This window comes from Schistocerca gregaria, chromosome 6 (genome assembly GCF_023897955.1).
Source record: "Schistocerca gregaria isolate iqSchGreg1 chromosome 6, iqSchGreg1.2, whole genome shotgun sequence".
NCBI lineage: Eukaryota > Metazoa > Arthropoda > Insecta > Orthoptera > Acrididae > Schistocerca > Schistocerca gregaria.
The window spans coordinates 172263125-172282047 of record NC_064925.1 but is presented as its reverse complement, the minus strand read 5'-3'; the positions used below and the strand labels follow the sequence as shown (position 1 = coordinate 172282047).

Here is an 18923-nt window from a genome sequence, read left to right as displayed (position 1 = left end):
AGTAGAGAGGATATAAAATGTAGACTGACAACGGCAAGGAAAGCGTTTCTGAAGAAAAGAAATTTGTTAACATCGACTATAGATTTACGTGTCAGGAAGACGTTTCTGAAAGTATTTGTATGGAGTGTAGCCATGTATGGAAGTGAAACATGGACGATAACTAGTTTGGACAAGAAGAGAATAGAAGCTTTCGAAATGTGGTGCTACAGAAGAATGCTGAAGACAAGGTGGGTAGATCACGTAACTAATGAGGAGGTATTGAATAGGATTGGGGAGAAGAGAAGTTTGTGGCACAACTTGACTAGAAGAAGGGATCGGTTGGTAGGAGATGTTTTGAGGCATCAAGGGATCACAAATGTAGCATTGGAGGGCAGCGTGGAGTGTAAAAATCGTAGAGGGAGACCAAGAGATGAATACACTAAGCATATTCAGAAGGATGTAGGTTGCCGTAGGTACTGGGAGATGAAGCTTGCACAGGATAGAGTAGCATGGAGAGCTGCATCAAACCAGTCTCAGGACTGAAGACAACAACAACAACGACAACAACATTTGAAAATTCTTTTTTTTTTTTACGTTTGGCAACCATTTCCTATGCCAATACACTGTTTCCAAATAATCTTGAAATTTGTAAATGTTGTCTCTATTTTTGTTATGACTTAATTCACATAACGTACAAATCCACATAAATAGAGTTTTTTTTCGTTTTTGGGTAGTACACCAAGTCAGCCAATAGGAGTATGTTGTTGATATAAGCAGTCCGTTGTGAGTAATTCTAATCTCTTTCTGGACAACTTCCAATTCATGAACTGTCCGCAGCAAGTCAACTTTTATATCACATTTGAGCCACTTGTCAATATCACTTCACTCAATAAGGTTAAATTTTTCCACTCGTTGCAACAGTATTGTTTACAACTTGACATGAAGTTGAAGCCACTTCTGATGAATGAATTTTCAAGCTAAAATTTTCCCACATTGTTTTCCATGTGATATTTGGGTGCTTAAGTTCGACAAGGTTTTGGCTGGCTGTCTTCTTCCATTCATCATTCAAGGTCTTTGTCATTAATACTGTTTTTTGTGATGTGCTATGTTACCAAGGGAACACTCTTCCAGGTAAAATTCTCTGACAAATTTAAGTTTTAAATTTATATTGCTTATGTCAATGGGCGGTTTTATTCTTTCAGTGCGCACATGTTTGGAAAGCTTCCATGTGATGGTGCTTGGCTCCTTGTTAACCACTAAGGTGGTTTGTTTTACACACAGTGCAGTAATCTTCCTTCTGATATCCATTTTTTCTAAGCTACCTACCTGTCTTGATTTTATGATCACACTGTAATTTAGCTTGAAGATACGGCCTTGTTGCACACACCTTCAGGACATTTGTATTGTCTTTTTGGCCTGCAGTTTGAGAATTGGATACACACCTGAGTCACAATCCTGATTTTTTTAACCAGTTGTTTTCTATTAAGGCACCTTGTATTTAGTTTGTTGTGAGCTTTCAGTTTTTGGTTGCCATTTACCATTATGATTCCTAGTGTGTCATGGCTGTTTACCATTTGCACCCACAGTACACCAACAATTCCAAAACCTCTGGCATTTAATATTGCACATTTTCCCTAGTTTATTTTTGTTCTAGAGGCTGCACTGTAGTAGTCAATTTCAGTTTTCAGTTTTCCTATATTGTTCTCTTTACTTATGAAAACCATAGCCACACCAGTTAGTTTTCCATTCTCCTGAGTAGCGGCTCCAGTCATAGCACAAAGAGTGACACTGAAAGCAGACTGCCTTGAGGGACACCCTTTTGTATCTGAATCACCTTTGTTATGTATCTGTTGATACGAGAGTCACTCCAAAAGAAATGCACACTATTTTTTTCAAAATTCATCTTTTATTGTGCATGTTTGAAAGTTTTACAGTGTGTAGATACATCCTTTAGGAACAATATTTTCATTTCTCCACATACCGTCCCTCTCAACTACCTTTCGCCATCTTGGAACCAGCGCCCGTATACCCGCACGGTAAAATTCTAGCCCAACCTGTTGGAGCCACTGTTTGGCAGCGTGCACAAGGGCGGCGTCATCTTCAAACCTTGTTTCACGAAGAGAGTCTTTCAGTTTCCCAAAGAGAAGATAATCTCATGGAGCCAGATCAGGACTGTAAGGCAGGTGTTTCAGTATTGTCCACCTGAGTTTTGTGATCGCTTCCATGGTTTTTTGACTGACATGTGGCAGTGCATTGTCGTGCAACAGCAAAACATCCTGCTTTTGCCGATGTGGTCGAACACAACTCGGTCAACCTTGAAGTTTCTTCAGTGTCATCACATATGCATCAGAATTTATGGTGATTCCACATGGCATGATGTCCACAAGCAAGAGACTTTGAAATCGAAAACAATGTAGCCATAACTTTTCCAGCAGAAGGTGTGGTTTTGAATTTATTTTTCCTTGGGTAAATTTGCATAATGCCACTCCACTTATTACCTCTTCATCTCTGGTGAAAAATGATGGAGCCATGTTTCATCAGTTGTCGCAATTCTTCCAAGAAATTCATCTCCATCATTCTCATACTGTTCCAGAAGTTCGCTGCATACTGTTTTTCTTGTTTCTTTGTGAGCCACTGTCAACATCCTGGGAACCCACCTAGCACAAACCTTTTTTAACGTCAACACTTTCAGTATTCCTTCCCTTATCCCAACGTAGCGTGACAGTTCTTTCACTGTGATGCATCTGTCAGCAGTCACCAATTCGTTAACTCTCTGCACATTGTCTGGAGCGTGTGCAGTATGAGGCCTGCTGCTGCGAGGACAATCCTCAATATTGCCGTGCCTACTTTCATCACGTAACCTGCTTGCCCACCAGCTAACTGTACTGCAATCGACAGCAACATCTCCATACACCTTTTTCAACCTCTTGTGGATGTTTCCCACAGTCTCGTTTTGACAGCACAGGAATTCTATGACAGCACGTTGCTACTGACGAACGTCAAGTGTAGCAGCCATCTTGAAGACATGCTGTGATGGCGCCACTCACGGGAGCAGGTTGAAGTTAATTTTGAAAACAAGCAGGAAGGATGTATCTACACTGTAAAATTTTCACACGTGCAGAATGAAAACTGTATTTTTACAAAAATAGTGTGCATTTCTTTTGGAGTGACCCTCGTATAATCCTTGTAGTGATTTGTTATCAAATTTCAGTTTACTTTTACAGCCCTTTCTTCAAGTTCTATTTGTTTCAGTACCTGTTCTAAATAGTGGAAATTGAGACAGTCAAAAGCATCACAAAAGTCAACAGAAAGTAAAACACATTTTATGTTAGTTATGGCAACTATGAAATAATGTTACAGTCTTCAGAAATTAGGGTCATGACAGGTCTCCCTGGAAGGCAGGCTTTTTGAGTTTTCACTACTTTGTCAAGGAGGGACATCATTCTGCTATAAATGCTGTGGCAATCTTTTTATAATCTAAGTTTAGTAAGGTTACTGGGCAGAAGTTGTATATTTTCTTTGACATTAGATCAATTTCACCCATTTTGGTTCTAATGGGAACAGTGCCTCCTGACATAATTTCATTTAAAATTTCAGTAAAAGTTGCTCCAATGATGCTCCATGACTTAAGATAAAACTCTTTTCATATACCGTCTAGTCCAGGTATTCTGTGTTGTGGTGGCAACTTGTTGATTACCTCTAAAATGTCTTCTGCCTTAAAAAAAATTCCAGAAAAAATCCACTCTTTTTCCTTCTTTGTAGCCCTCAAAGTTCTTTTCAACTTTCCCTCACGGTACTTGTTTGCTGTCAGTTTTGTGGTCCCATTTAGTCTCAGATGGAGTTTACCACCCACTTGAAGCTGCACTTTCACGCAACTCGACTTGAAGGAGATGTTCTGCCAATGCTCATACCAGCCGCTAAAGGCCTGGTACCCTGTACAGGCCGTGGCCTCATTCAAGGTGGACTTGGGCTCAGTTCAAGGTGTTGAGGTAGTGAACCCTCCCAAACACCACATGCCACATGCCTGTGGGGTTCGGTGCTCTGAGGTCGTTATGCAAGGTGGCGCGCGCTGCAGTGGCAGCCAGCTCTGCACACTGCTGAAACAGCGCTGGTATGCGAACCACTAGGGGACAGGTGCACATAGCACATTTGAGGAGACACAGCACACACATCATACTGGCCACGATATTCTCCAGTCTCCAAAGCAGAGCAAAAAATGCTGCGAGCTTCAATATACTGCTGACACTCAGCCTGACGTGACATTGAATGGAATCCATGGATCACAATGTGTGCATGAAATGTCAATGTTCACCTGTCCTGCAGTTCATATTTCACTGCACAATTTGCTCTGTTTTTCACCCATGAGCCGAGTGATCCACTGTCCAGGGTAATCTTTTTCGTTTGTACTGTTCCTGTTGTAAAACACCTGTGTGTGTGTGTGTGTGTGTGTGTTGTGTGGAGGGGGGGGGGGGGGGTTATGGCCCCTGGGCCATTGTGTTGTCCAACAGCTTGATGGCCGATGGGTGTCATACGCCTCCACGCTGGAGCATGGAGGCACTCAAAACTTGCATCATACGCTGGGTGCCACAGCCTCCTGCTCTGGAGCTACACCACTCTTACCACAACCATTGCATTAGTTTTGAGTCTTTTGTATGGTTAAGCACGTGGCGCACAGTTACTGTACAGGTATTGTGTTGAACAGTATGAAACACGCATTGCTTGATATGCAGCCTAGTCAGTCTTCTCCTATAGACGTGTCGCCTGTCATTCTGCTTTGTGAGTAAGCTGCCATTTTCCATTTCCAAGCAATCTGTGAAGTCTGTCTATCATTTGTATGGTGTCTGATGAAATGGAACATAGAAGTTGCTACTTAAAGAGATTTGGGTTTTGATTTTATCTTGTGAGCTTCAATTTGTTTGTTTCTGTTTCATGCTCAATAGTTTGGCTGTTATCAAGTTTATTTCTGGGTGTATCATATAGCTCTCTCAATAAGTTGTAACAAAAGTCATCTTATTGTTTCTTGCTTCTTGAGCCCCATAATAAACTTGGTGTTGCCCAAGTTTCCTTTTGGCTAAACTGGTCCACCATTCTGATTTTGACGAATACTTATTGTTTGAGCATAGATAAGCGTGCCAAGTGTCACTTATAACATCGAATAATTCACTGTGTGCAAGGTATGAAATGTTTAACATCCACTGCCACCCATGTCACTTGGTAGATTTACAGTTACTGAAAGAGCAGGATGATCATAAAACAGGCCTGAACCACATCAACAGCAAGAATTTGTTCACTTATATTATCAGACACATGCAGTCTATTTAGCTGGCTGCACAAAGTTGAGGCGAGAAACATATTTCGGTACAGTGGAATACTTTAATTCCCAAGAGTCTCTCAGTTTCACACTCTGAACCAACTCGGGTGGCTCTTTACAGTAGTTAAAATTCGGTGACTGGTATTTTTTTGTTGACCACACAGTTAAAGTCACTAACCATTAACAGGTTGCAGGGACCTGTCTAACAGATAAAAATCTATATTGTTATTTAATGTTAGCCATGAATGTCAAACTTATCTTGCGGCCTAAGTCAAAAAAGTATGATTTATGGGAATACCTTCCCTTAATAAAACAACTGTACTTTCTTTCGGAGCTATGTTCATTAATGTACGGAACCCAGGAACTGACAAATTTAAAATACTAACTTCTTGTAAGATAAGAATAACTGCTTCTTATTCATAAATGAATTATTGTTGAAATGCAAATTTTAAATCAAATGTAATTTATAAATTTTCAGAGCCAACATTAAATTAGCTTGAGTTAAAGCCACAGAGAAGCTCATTAATGCAGACTGAACAGTTGTTTTCTCATTCCATTTCAACAGGAATTTCTGATTGGGATTCTTTTACACAAGTAGCAACACTGAAGTCTTTGGAGTCCTTTATTTTTTTTTCTTCCAGGCTCTGTACACAGTTGGCAGGGTTCTGTACCTACGCCATCCACTCTTAAGAATATCTTGTCCACTGGAAACATCGAAGGATCTTTAACAATATTTAAATCCACCTTTTGTTACACTGGTTCTTGAGTCAGCATCGCAGATACATTTTTCTCTACAGGCAGCCTACTTCCCCCAACCCTTTCATTTTCTGCTTGTTTGTTGTCACTAACTCCCTCCTCTTATTTGTTTTTGGTGTGGAACTGCCACTCTTATGTTTGTATACAAGCACCACTTTAATTATTGTGCTTTTTGAGAGTTTGTACTTTTCGTGGTTCTGCATGTTTTGATAGGCCAGATTGCTGTGTAAACAACTGTGGCATCAACTGGACTGCTTGTTGTGGTTCAAGAGCTGCCTTTGAGTTGGTCGGTGTGGCGTCCTGCATTGCTGCCTACCCTGCTGCTGCTGCTGTAGTATCATTCTGTGTGGTCTGTTCGAATTTGGGTATTGTCTGTGTTGCTTCAATCACACATTCAACTCCTCTAATTTTCAGTGGGAGGTGCTTTTCTGATTCCAGTTTTGTGCACGAGAAACTCCGCAGCTAATAATTTTGGATCTTGTTGTAAAACGTTTCTAGTGCTTGGGGACCTTCAGGTTTAATCATTTGGTTTTGCATCACGAGATTCCCAATTGCTTCAGTTTTCTGCACTGCTCTAATGAATTTCTCACAATGAAAATGCTTGACATAGACCTTGATTTTTTACCTGTTTCAGATAATGAAACAGCTATGGTCACAGTGGTTTGAAGATGATAATGAATTAAAGGATTGTTCCAATGCGCAATTTAGCTCATGGGTGGTAGAATTCAACAACGAGGGAACTGATAAAATTGTTACTTGATGTGACAAGAGTGTTGTGTTTAGCAAGCAATTATGTGGACAAAGAACTGACAGTGGTAGCTTTAATTGAATATAATAAAATCTCTCTATTTATACCTGCACTTTTTCTTTATAAATTAATGTAATATACTTATTAAATATCCTTCTAACACTTGTTTTGAGCTATTAGCATACATTTACAATGAAAAGTAGTATTATGAAATGTAAATGCAACATCTCCAAACACCATTCCTAATTATCAACTAGATGTGAGGTCACCCAACATGCACAATTATCAGTGTATAACTTGTATACAGATAGAAACCAGGACACATGCCAAATTTTTGGAATAACTAAACAATTTGTTACATAGATTATTGCTGAAAATTTATACGCTGACAAACTTCCTTATGTCAGGACACTTAAGTTTCATCAGCCTAGGACACTTCCTGTTCTAACTAAACTTGTTGTCAAAGAATAGAAAAAAAGCTTTATGATAAAATTGTAATGTATACTGTTCAGCAAATGGTTTCACAAATTAGTGAAGCAACAGAAGGGAAACTAACTTTGACATGCAAATTTCAGAAACTCTGACTCCATGCAGAATAACTGTAATACAGCATTTAATATATTTCTTAAACAACAATGTGTGGCTCATTTTACAAAATAAAACAGAAGTTTGCACAGAAGCCTACTTTCCTAACAGAAAAAAGCTAGATGCACATTACCTTCACCTTTCTTCTCAATCTCCTGTTTAAGTTTAACTATTTCCTCCTCTGCACGCAATCTCATTCTTTCCGTAACACCAGTCTCACTTTTCAAAGCCACGACTTCATCAGTCATTGCGATGTACCTCATCATAATATCTTCATATCGTTCCCAAATCTTTTTAGTCTTCTCTCTAATGGAAAATCAAACAGCAGTTTTCAAGGATATAATCTGTAGAGTATTTCTCCTTTCAAAAGAAAGGTACACTCTCAACATTGTAGCCATGTAAAAACAGCAAATAATAAACTTAAAATACTGAATCACAGTTAAAAAAATTAATTAATTAATTAATTCAATTATAGAGTTCCTTATATCTCGAGAACGGCTCGGCACATGTGAGAATCAAATGTAAATATTAACAAAATGAAGCAGCCATTAAAGATGTATTAATAATATAAATACTTGTGTCAAGTGTTACATTTTATTTTAAAATATATTGGAAAATTAAAATCCCAAGTTTATTGAAGTAATTCTGCAAGAACCCTTTAAAAATGGAGTCCTAAATATTACTGTTTCTATCCAGTAGTTGATTGTTGAAGTCAGAGTATCCACTTCATACTTCTTGTTCAGCATCAATTATTTGGTTACAGTTGTTGCCACTAGAGATCCCCTTGTGTGTATGCATGTTTTATGTATTAGAAATTAAGAGGAGTTTGTCATCTTGTACAGTAGTTTACAAAATGCATTTAGAAACAGCAGCAACAGAAGATCTGACATTGCATGAGGGCTCGACAACACATGATACGTAATCAGATGAGGCAAGTGATGAAAGTTCATCAGGTGAATAATTAGCATGTGCTCACCAGCTGGATGGTACAGATTCATCTACTCTATTGTCACCAGCTCCTCTAAGGTTTCCATTCATACTAAATTACTTAATAGCACTGATGCTGGCGACACCAACATTCCAAAAGATTGTAAGTTGTACCAATTTTTTTTTTTAATATAAGAAAGTACCTTTACTTTTCTGTTCTACTAATTATGTAAACCATCCACAGTGAACGCTCAATGAAATTTGGCCCATGTATTATTCAGCAAACAAATTCAGTAGTTTGTGCAATCCAGACAGATGAAGTGACCGACAAAAGTTTGATCTTTAAGAGATGTTGGGTACAGTATCTACTACTAAAATTAAAAAGGGGATTCAGAATCTACACAACCATTCTTTGAAAGTTCCTAAGTGGGACACATGTTGAAAGATACCAGGTCTGAAAACATGTACAAAGACATGCTTCGGTCAACTCTGATCATAATGACACTTAAGAAACCACTTGCAGGATTATCAGTCAGTTTCCCACAGATATCACAGTCAGACCGTACAAACTTGTGACATTCGCCTTATTTTGTGATAGAAACCTGTTTTTCAGAAAGGCAAAGTAATAGGAATGTGATGAAATGTTTATCTTTACTCACTATTCTCAACCCTGAAACAAAGGCTACATATAAGAGATATACAGAGGTGTCAATGTCAATAGCAGTTGCATCATATGACAACACAATGGCTCGAGTTGTGGAAATTTATCAGTACCTAGCAAATAACATCGCAACTGGTAAAAAGAGAATAAAAACAACTGCAAAAGTATTTTTTAACCTTGTTGTTGTCACTGTAGTAGTAATTGTAGTTGTTGTAGTAGTAGTCTTATTCTTCTTCAGTACAAAGACTGGTTTGATGCAGCTCTCCATGCTACTCTATCCTGTGCAAGCTGCTTCATCACCCAGTACTACTGCAAACCTACATCCTTCTGAATCTGCTTAGTGTATTAATCTCTTGGTCTCCCTCTACAATTATTACCCTCCACACTTCCTTCCGATACTAAATTGGTGATCCCTTGATGCCTCAGAACATGTCCTACCAACTGATGCCTTCTTCTTGTCAAGTTGTGCCACAAACTCCTCCCCAATTCTATTCAACACCTCCTCATTAGTTATGTGATCTACCCATATAATATTCAGCAGTCTTCTGTAACACCACATTTCGAAAGCTTCTATTCTCTTCTTGTCTAAACTATTTATCATCCAAGTTTCACTTCCATACACGGCTACACTCAACACAAATACTTTCAGAAAGGACTTCCTGAGACTTAAATCTATACTCGAAGTTAACAAATTTCTCTTCTTCAGTAACGCTTTCCTTGCCATTGCCAGTCTACATTTTATATCTTCGACCATCATCAGTTATTTTGCTGCCCAAATTGCAAAACTTGTCTACTACTTTAAGCATCTCATTTCATAATTTAATTCCCTCAGCATCACCCAATTTAATTCAAATACATTCCATTATCCTCGTTTTGCTTTTGTTGATGTTCATTTTACATCCTCCTTTCAAGACACTGTTCATCCCGTTCAACTGCTCTTCCAAGTCCTTTGCTATCTCTGACAGAATTACAATGTCATTGGCGAACCTCAAAGTTTTTATTTCTTCTCCATGGATTTTAATACCGACTCCGAATTTTTCTTTTGTTTCCTTCACTGCTTGTTCAATATACGGATTTAATAACATCGGGGATATGCTACAACCTTGTCTCACTCCCTTCCCATCCACTGCTTGCCTTTCATGCCCCTTGACTTTTATAACTGCCATCTGGTTTCTGTACAAATTGTAAATAGCCTTTCGCTCCCTGTATTTTACCCCTGCCACCTTCAGAATTTGAAAGAGAGTATTCCAGTCAACATTGTCAAAAGCTTACTCTAAGTCTACAAATGCTAGAAACGTAGGTTTGCCCTTCCTTAATCTAGCTTCTAAGATAAGTCGTAGGGACAGTATTGCCTCACGTATTCCAACATTTCTAAGGAATCCAAACTGATCTTCCCCGAGGTCGGCTTCTACTAGTTTTTCCATTCGTCTGTAAAGAACTCGCGTTAGTATTTTGCAGCTGTGACTTATTAAACTGATAGTTCGGTAATTTTCACATCTGTCAACACCTGCTTTCTTTGGGATTGGAATTATTATATTCTTCTTGAAGTCTGAGGGTATTTCGCCTGTCTCATACACCTTGCTCACCAGATGGTAGAGTTTTGTCAGGACTGGCTCTCCCAAGGCTGTCAGTAGTTCTAATGGAATGTTGTCTACTCCTGGCGCCTTGTTTCGACTTAGGTCTTTCAGTGCTCTGTCAAACTCTTCACGCAATATCGTATCTCCCATTTCATCTTCATCTACACCCTCTTCCATTTCCATAATATTGTCCTCAAGTACATCACCCTTGTATAGACCCTCTATATACTCCTTCCACCTTTCTGCTTTCCCTTCTTTGCTTAGAACTGGGTTTCCATCTGAGCTCTTGATGTTGACACAAGTGGTTCTCTTATATCCAAACGTCTCTCTAATTTTCCTGGAGGCAGTATCTATCTTACCCCTAGTGAGATAAGTCTCTACATCCTTACATTTGTCCTCTAGCCATCCCTGCTTAGCCATTTTGCACTTCCTGTCGATCTCATTTTTGAGACGTTTGTATTCCTTTTTGCCTGCTTCATTTATTGCATTTTTATATTTTCTCCTTTCATCAATTAAATTCAATATTTCTTCTGTTACCCAAGAATTTCTACTAGCCCTCGTCTTTTTACCTACTTGATCCTCTGCTGCCTTCACTACTTCATCCCTCAAAGCTACCCATTCGTCTTCTATTGTATTTCTTTCCCCCATTCCTGTCAATTGCTCCCTTATGCTCTCCTTGAAACTTCGTACATCCTCTGGTTCTTTTAGTTTATCCAGGTCCCATCTTCTTAAATTCCCAATTTTTTGCAGTTTCTTCAGTTTTAATCTACTTTTTGTACATATGTCTAGCTAAATGGAATTTTTCCATTAATATGAGGTCCCGTAAAATAATCTGATAAATCATTATGTTAAGTTAATTGGTGAAACACACTCTATGACTGACAGTATTCTAAAACAGGCCAGCCCAGACGTATACAGAACAAATATGTATAATAAGAAGAGGTTCTCACTAGTGATAGTAGACAATGTGGAGAATTTTCTGATAGACACAACTAACTTGCGACTTTTAAAGACGCTAAATGTGGCATTTTAAAGACCATGAACTGTTTTATGTAGCATCAGAAAAATTATTTCAAGAGGACTTTAAAAACATAATAAGTTGAACTCTATCGTACAGTAACAAGATAACAGCACCACCAACCACTCTCCCACCATCTGCAGAAGTTTCCACAAATGCCTGATCTACTGAACCAAATATAAACAGTTCATGTGAGTTTGAAGCCTTTTAGTCCATGATCTGCTGTTTTAGCAGTCAAACAACTTGCTCATGAAGTTACTTAGATATTCACAATGTACACAATAGCTGAAAAATTGGATATGGTTTTTCTTTATCACAAATGTTGCCAAACTGTTAGGGTTGTGGTGTGGTTGTATGTTGAAAGGTATCTTGATTGTCCCTAATGCTTGTCTTCTGTACATCAAGTATTAGGCTTTCGTTATGGCACCCATCTCTTCTCTGGCCTGGCCAGACTTCCTTCGGTGTATTGGATTATAATTTGTAACCTTGTAAGGAAGTCTACCGCTGTTCATTCTGTTGAGATGCTCCCACTATTTCTTTCTGTTGTAGATTTTCCCCCCTCACGTTGAACATGTTCATACCTTCTAAATGTGTGTGTTTCTTAATTTGTCTGGTGCATCTTTTCACAACCCAAGGAAATCTCACTTAGCTGCTTGGATCTTTCTTACTTTGTTGTTTCTAAGTGACCTGTAACACACTTCTGTTGAGTAGTATGGATGGCTCTGAGCACCATGGAACTTAACATCTGAGGTCATCAGTCCCCTAGAACTTCGAACTACTTAATCCTAACTAACCTAAATGCATCACACACATCCATGCCCGAGACAGGGTTCGAACCTGTGACTGTAGCAGTTGCGTGGTTCCAGACCGAAGTGCCTAGAACCACTCGGCCACTTCAGCTGGCTGCGTAGTATGGAGAGCTTCATTATTTTATAACAATCATGGTTATGGGTTTAGAGAGATTAAACTACTTTGTTATTAGTCCCTCACTGCAAATTCTCATAAAAACATATGAAGCAAGAAAAGGAGAATTGTCAGCTCCAGGGTTGTGAAAATGTCGTAATGGTTAAAAGTGAGTGTGACACTAGCTGTAGCCAGATAGTTGAAAATGACAAAAATCTAAGCACCTAAAAAAATTCTAGCTGGTCATTGAAGAATATAACAAGGAAGGTAGACATTTACAGTACAATTAAAATGTGAGAAAAAGCAGATTCTACAGACTACAAACTAATTAGCTTAAATACACGGATAGATAAAATATGTACACAAAAGTTTAAAAATGTGCTGTACTTCAGAGTGAAAAAGGAGCCTGAGGCCACTCGGAGCATCCACTGCAGTGATAAGTACAATATGAGGGTCTTTTCCCACTTTCAGGAGAGAAATAAAACCATCCTACCAATGGGATTGAAACTCTCCTCCCCATCAAATTTTTTTAATTAAATGAGATTTATCTCTATACATAAGCTTTTGTCGACATAACAAATACCCAGAAATTATTACATTGTTACACAAGACCTTAATCTCCTCTGATGTCACTCCAGCTGTTTTGATCTTGTATATCTTCTTCCCTGTGTCAGGTCTTCTCATTGCTCATTGTACATTTTGGAGCCAGTTAGTGTGTCCTTTCCTCCTCATTTCCCATTCCTGGATAATTTTCAGTTTTCTGGCTCTCTCAATTCTTCTTAAATGCCCACACCATTCATTGTAACTTGCTTCCATCCATCAATCATGTCATGTATTCTTTCACTTACTTCCATTCTCTTTAAATGTGTGTGTGTGTGTGTGTGTCATATTAATAATCCATGTCTCCATTCCATACATAATTATGCTCTCTAATATCGATTTATATATGATTACTTTGCTTTGGGTTATTACATTTCTCCTCCAAACAATTGAGTTGAGCATCCTAATGAGTTTCCTTCCACTCTTCATTCTTTTATTAATTTCTAGCTCTAATTTTCACTCCATCTCTAAAATGGATCCCAAACAAAGTACTGACCTTAATAAGTATAAGTTATCTGGATCATCAGTCAGGTATTCTGTTTTTCTGATAATCTTCTGTGTCTTAAACTAGAACTACTTTATCATCAGCAAATAGTAGGTGATGTAAATAAACTCCATCTCTAATTTTTAGCCCCATTCCATTGCATTTATGAGACCATGCCTTAAGACTACAGTCTCTCTAGATTTTAAACTATGTTGGTGACATGGGACAGCCTTTTAACAAACTCTTGCTTCTTCTAAGTTTCAGAGAAGATTTATTATCAATTTCCAATTGACACACGTTACATTTATATATTTCTTGTATTATTTTAATTAAAGGATCCTTTATGTTTTCCATGTGTATTGCTCTCCAAAGTAGTTTTCTCAGTACAGTATCATATGCTTTTTCTAAATCTTTGAAAATTAATCCTATGTTTTTTGATTTCTTCCTATGTTTCTCTAAGATCTGTTGTAAGGTTTCATGTAGCTGCTGTCTCACTCATTGTAGTTGAAGCTCAGAGCACATTTCATGAGATTTGTCACCCAATGCACTATCTGATGTGTTAACCTTCTTTTTTAACCCAGTGGACATAGCTGTAGTTGATTCTCTTTGAGTAGAGCTCCTGCTAATCAGTGCCTCTGAAATCCAGTGTGCAACCGAGGAAAGGCTTGACTACTTCATGTTCTGCAGCTGTTACTGGAGCAAAAGAAGATAACTTCTATTCATATCACAAAAAAACACGTCCACGGCTTTCCTTTTACTAATATATATTTCCTTAAATGGGTGAATAGATCATTAGAGTGACTCATGAATTAGAGCAGAACATAGCTTTTCATATGACATACTCCTCAAAGGCTCAACGTAACATCCAAGATTGCTGTATATATATTATTTGTCACAAAACTATCTTGTCTTTTGTTTTCATTCTTGTAGTGTGGTTGTTCCTTGACGATCAAGCTACCACAAAGCCCTGATGTCAAAACATCTATGGCCACGTCAACAGCAGGTGAAGCCATTTACTCATCATCACACCTTGCCATTTTCTCACATACCCCCGTTAAATGTCTTCACCGACGAAACAAACATCTGTACACAGCATATGTTCTGCAACTTCCTTCCTACATAATATTATTCTGTCATAATCATCTTTCCTTGTAATACACAAGGACGTAAAACTTCAGTCTATGCATGATCTACCAGCTGTGAAGCCTCATTGTTATTTCTGGATTTTTGAAATTTCCAGCTTATTTTTAATCTCTTTCCCAGAATTTCACATTATTGTGTCTATAACACAAACTCCTCAATAGTTCAAGCAGCTTTTGTCATCCTTTTTTTAAAAGTAGTATTAATACAACCTAGCTTCTTTTCCTTGATTACTGAATCTCCATGTAACAACGTATTGAATAATCATTTTATTAGTTTCACAATTTTGTCACCACCATATTTTAGGAACTCAAGACTGATATCACTTCATCCAGATGATTTACTATTCTTTCCCATTCTTGACCTCATACTCACCTCACTTTCTAAAATTTGGATTTCCTTCCCTTCCTATTCCTTCTTCCAGTTATTCTTCTGTATCCTTATTTAATAATTTCCAGAAATATTCTTCCATTTCTTTGGTGTTATCAGTTGAAGACCAGTCTTTGCTTTCGTCTCTTGATGAAGCCCTTTTAATACTGACAACACTTCTTTCACTCTCACAAATACTAGTTCGCTATTGACATTGTACATGCTCTTCCCCATCTTTGCTATCCGTATTTTTTCCATCACTTCGTTCTTCTTTTCTTTGTAGACTGCTCTTGCTGCTTACGGTTTATTATTGAACCACTGACTGAAAATGTTCCTCTTTCCTTTAATTGCCACCTCTGTTTCCTCCAACCACCATTCTGCTGTACAGCTGTGGTTGTTTCCCTACATGCCCAGCATCTCTGTTGCTATAACACTGGTTTTTATGTATTCCTATATTTCCTTTTTACTTCCTTCAAATGATTCTTGCAACATTCTTCCCAGCCTGGCAGCAAAGAGTGTTCGTATACTTTCATCTTGTTGGCTGTCAATACTGAACTGTAGATTCTGAGCTTTCTCAGCACAATTCATTTTAGCGTTGTTAGCATCATTCTTTGCATTCTTCCATGGCCAAAAACTCTTCATTTTTACTAGGTAATGGTCTGATACACACTGGGCTCTTCTATACGATCTAATGTATGCTGCATTGAAACTACTTTCCTGTCAAATGCAATTTATTAAACAACAAAATTCTCCAGTATTCTATTGCAAGTATATTATGAATATCCTTGTGTTTAAAAAATGTGATGGTAATTTTCATATCAAACTGTTCATAAATTTCAATCAATCGTTCCCCATTGTCACTGTATTCTCTCTCTCTCTCCACCTTTTCCCACAATCATACATGATTATCTCATTCCAGATCTTCTGTTCAAATTCCACATGATAAGCAGTTCCTTCCACCACGGGATTTTTTCTACAGTCCTGCTAAGGATAGTCTAGAAAGTGTCTTTCTCCTGGTCTCTTCTTATTTGTGGTTATGTATACTCCAATAATTACAACTTTTTTCGCAAACAGTCTTTTCTGCCATAAAAAGACATTCATTAATAGAGTCCCAATTTGTGACACTGTTTCCATGTCTTCCTTGTCATGATGGAGACTCTAGCTTTGCCTCTTGCCACTTTGGACATCCCACTGCAAATATATAAATCATTACCTAGTTGTTGTTCTCCTCCTTTGTCTTTCCTCTTGGTCTCAGAGTACAACATCCATTTTGAACCTGTCAATCTATGTTGCTAATAAATTCAATTTTGTGGAGATACCTCACATATTCCAGCATCCAGCTGTCATTTTCTTTTTTTCTTCACTTTTTCGTCATCCAAGATTCCAGTTTTTCCTAGGCATATTATTAGGTTTTTTAGCATTCTAATTTTTTCACTTGTGTGAGGAGCTGGCTCACTGCACAGCCCCCAACCCAGGGGACCATGTAAATTATTTGCAAAGTTTTCTTTCTTTAGTCTTTGATAAGCCAATATCACACTACAAGGCAGGAGACACTAGTGTCAGTCCACCCCGGGTGTTTCCCTGGCATGCACTATATCTGGTGAGCATTCCCCTATCCACAAACTGGGGAGGTACCCAATGCAGTGGGAGACTAGCAACTCCACACTGGCTTCCACCAAATATGACTGAAAACCAAAGGATGTGTTTTATGCTGTCATTGCTAACATTTTCAGGGGCTGTGTCTCACTAGTTTGTTAAAATGCTGTTAAATTTCTATTTAGTAAATGGCATATTATATATGCGAAGATGATGGATACGCAAGCCATTGAAACATTGTAACTAGAAGACAACGACGCTCAGCTGATATCCCGTGAAGATTTCATGGCATATTGTACGATTCAAATTTATGTGCAGGGAAGGATAACGAGTTGCGCTCTGCCAGGCATTTCTGAATCACGAAATTACAATAATATTTATTGCATGCGCGCACTTCGGCAGTGTGCCACAGAACATTCAGCAATAATAGCAGGATCAGTATACATGTTGCCATTGAGGAGGATGCCAGGAAATACTGTGAACAGTATGTAGCCACAACCATAGTGGTAGGTTGCGGTTTCTTGTAGATGATACATACCATTTCCAACAATCCTGCTTTCTCTTCTTTATTAAAAACTGTGTCTTTGCTCAGAGTCTCAAGCATGCTACTAAATGTTCTGTACACGGATGGCACTTGTGTCAAAGTGCCCTGCCATGCCCTGATAGCTGCAGTTTTTTCTTCAGGCCACCATGGCGCTGGTGTCCATCGGGAAGAGTCTGAAGGAAGGATATCATTGCCTCAACAGCATGTATTTTTTACTATTCTTTCGATGTCTTTCTTTTGACTGGTTTCAAAAATTGTTCTGGAGATGAAGGCTGCCAGTTGGCTTTCCAAAGTGACAGGCCTGGTTATGTTCCACTTGCCGATGTGTAGAGAAAGAGAGAATAGCAGGAGAGTGGTTGCTGTCGCAGAGGTCGCCATGGATGGATCACTGAATTCAGAGAGAGATGCTTGAGATGCCAACTAATAGCTATAGCTGAGTGTCAGATTTCCAGCTCTGAAATTGATTGCTCTATTACTTGGCACCTGCAACATGTGGTTTGGCTGCCTTACAGAGGATTGTCCGCCCAGCAGGAAGGAAGTTGGAGGCAGCTGTTCCATCAGCTTATGATATGGTATAAATCTGTCTGGGGGTAGACAGATATTGTATACTGTTACATTAAATGACAGGTATACATGAAGAGCAACAGCTTCTAATGCCGGGGACAGTGGCATCTGCCAATTGAAAATGTCAAATCGAATGAATGTGCAGATTCCTCCAAATGCCCTCTTGACGCTAATGCAATTTGTACAGTGGGATCTTAATTTTTTAATAGTAGAGAGTTGGATTTCAGAAAACCAAGTTTCATGTAGAGCCATGCCAGCTGCAAAGTAAGTAGCTATAAACTGACAGAGTTAAGCCATGTGGCGATAGTATATGTTACAGTTCCATTGAAGAAACATCAGATTTGGATGTAAGAAAGCAGCAAAAGGAAAAGAGGAGTACAAATTAATTTGCTGCCGAGTCACAATCCACCTGAATGTTTGGCCCTCCATCGGTATTCAAAGGCTCAATGTCGGGGAAAATGGGTGCCAGATTGACCAGAGCAATTTTTGCGATGAAATTTTTCATGTCTTGTCTTTTGGGACAGAAGAAGACCATTCTCCTGTATGGTCCACAGTCTGTGGCCCTGTTGGCCACTGGTTGATGGTAGGTTGCTGGTGTGTTTCATCTGGGCAGGGGCAGGGGGGGGGGGGGGGGGGAACTTCATCAGGTATCTTCTTTCCTGATGATGCTGGAGGAGGATGAGGCCTCTCCAGTTGCTTTGATGGAGTGATTACCACTGTTACTGTGGGTGGGTGGTTGAACAGGTATTAAAATGTGGTGTGGGCCATTAGTTCGGTTTGAGACCTTTTCATCATGCTAGGCGTAAACTTTGACACAAAGTTTGTACAGTCTGACATCAGATCGATTGGATGCAGTTGTTCAAACTTTTTCTAGGCATCTTGATATTACTGTTGATCAAGTGTTTTATAATGCTGGATTTTCTCCTCCCTCTTGGAAACAATGTGTTGGCGAACAAGGGGGATGGTGTACTATGTAATTTACACATTTAAGGGGTTGTCCTGCCACACACAAAAGTAGCTTTATTAGTACAGTGGGAGCATATGTGTCACAACATCTGACACATATCATAGGAAGAGGAAAATAGATTATGCATCATGTAATGTGCGCTCCCCAAACGGGCCGTACTTCCCTGAAATTTAGAAAAGTGGAAGTCCAACCCT

At 38.8% G+C, this 18923-nt stretch overlaps 1 protein-coding gene across 1 annotated transcript in view; it reads right to left on the bottom strand.

Annotated features, from left to right (window-relative positions):
- Positions 1-18923, bottom strand: part of LOC126278403 (protein Spindly-like) — a 119248-nt gene that overhangs the window by 12196 nt on the left and 88129 nt on the right. The window contains exon 8 of the mRNA XM_049978505.1: positions 7513-7685. Coding sequence (XP_049834462.1) covers positions 7513-7685 — 173 coding nt within the window. The remainder of the gene's footprint in view (positions 1-7512; positions 7686-18923) is intronic.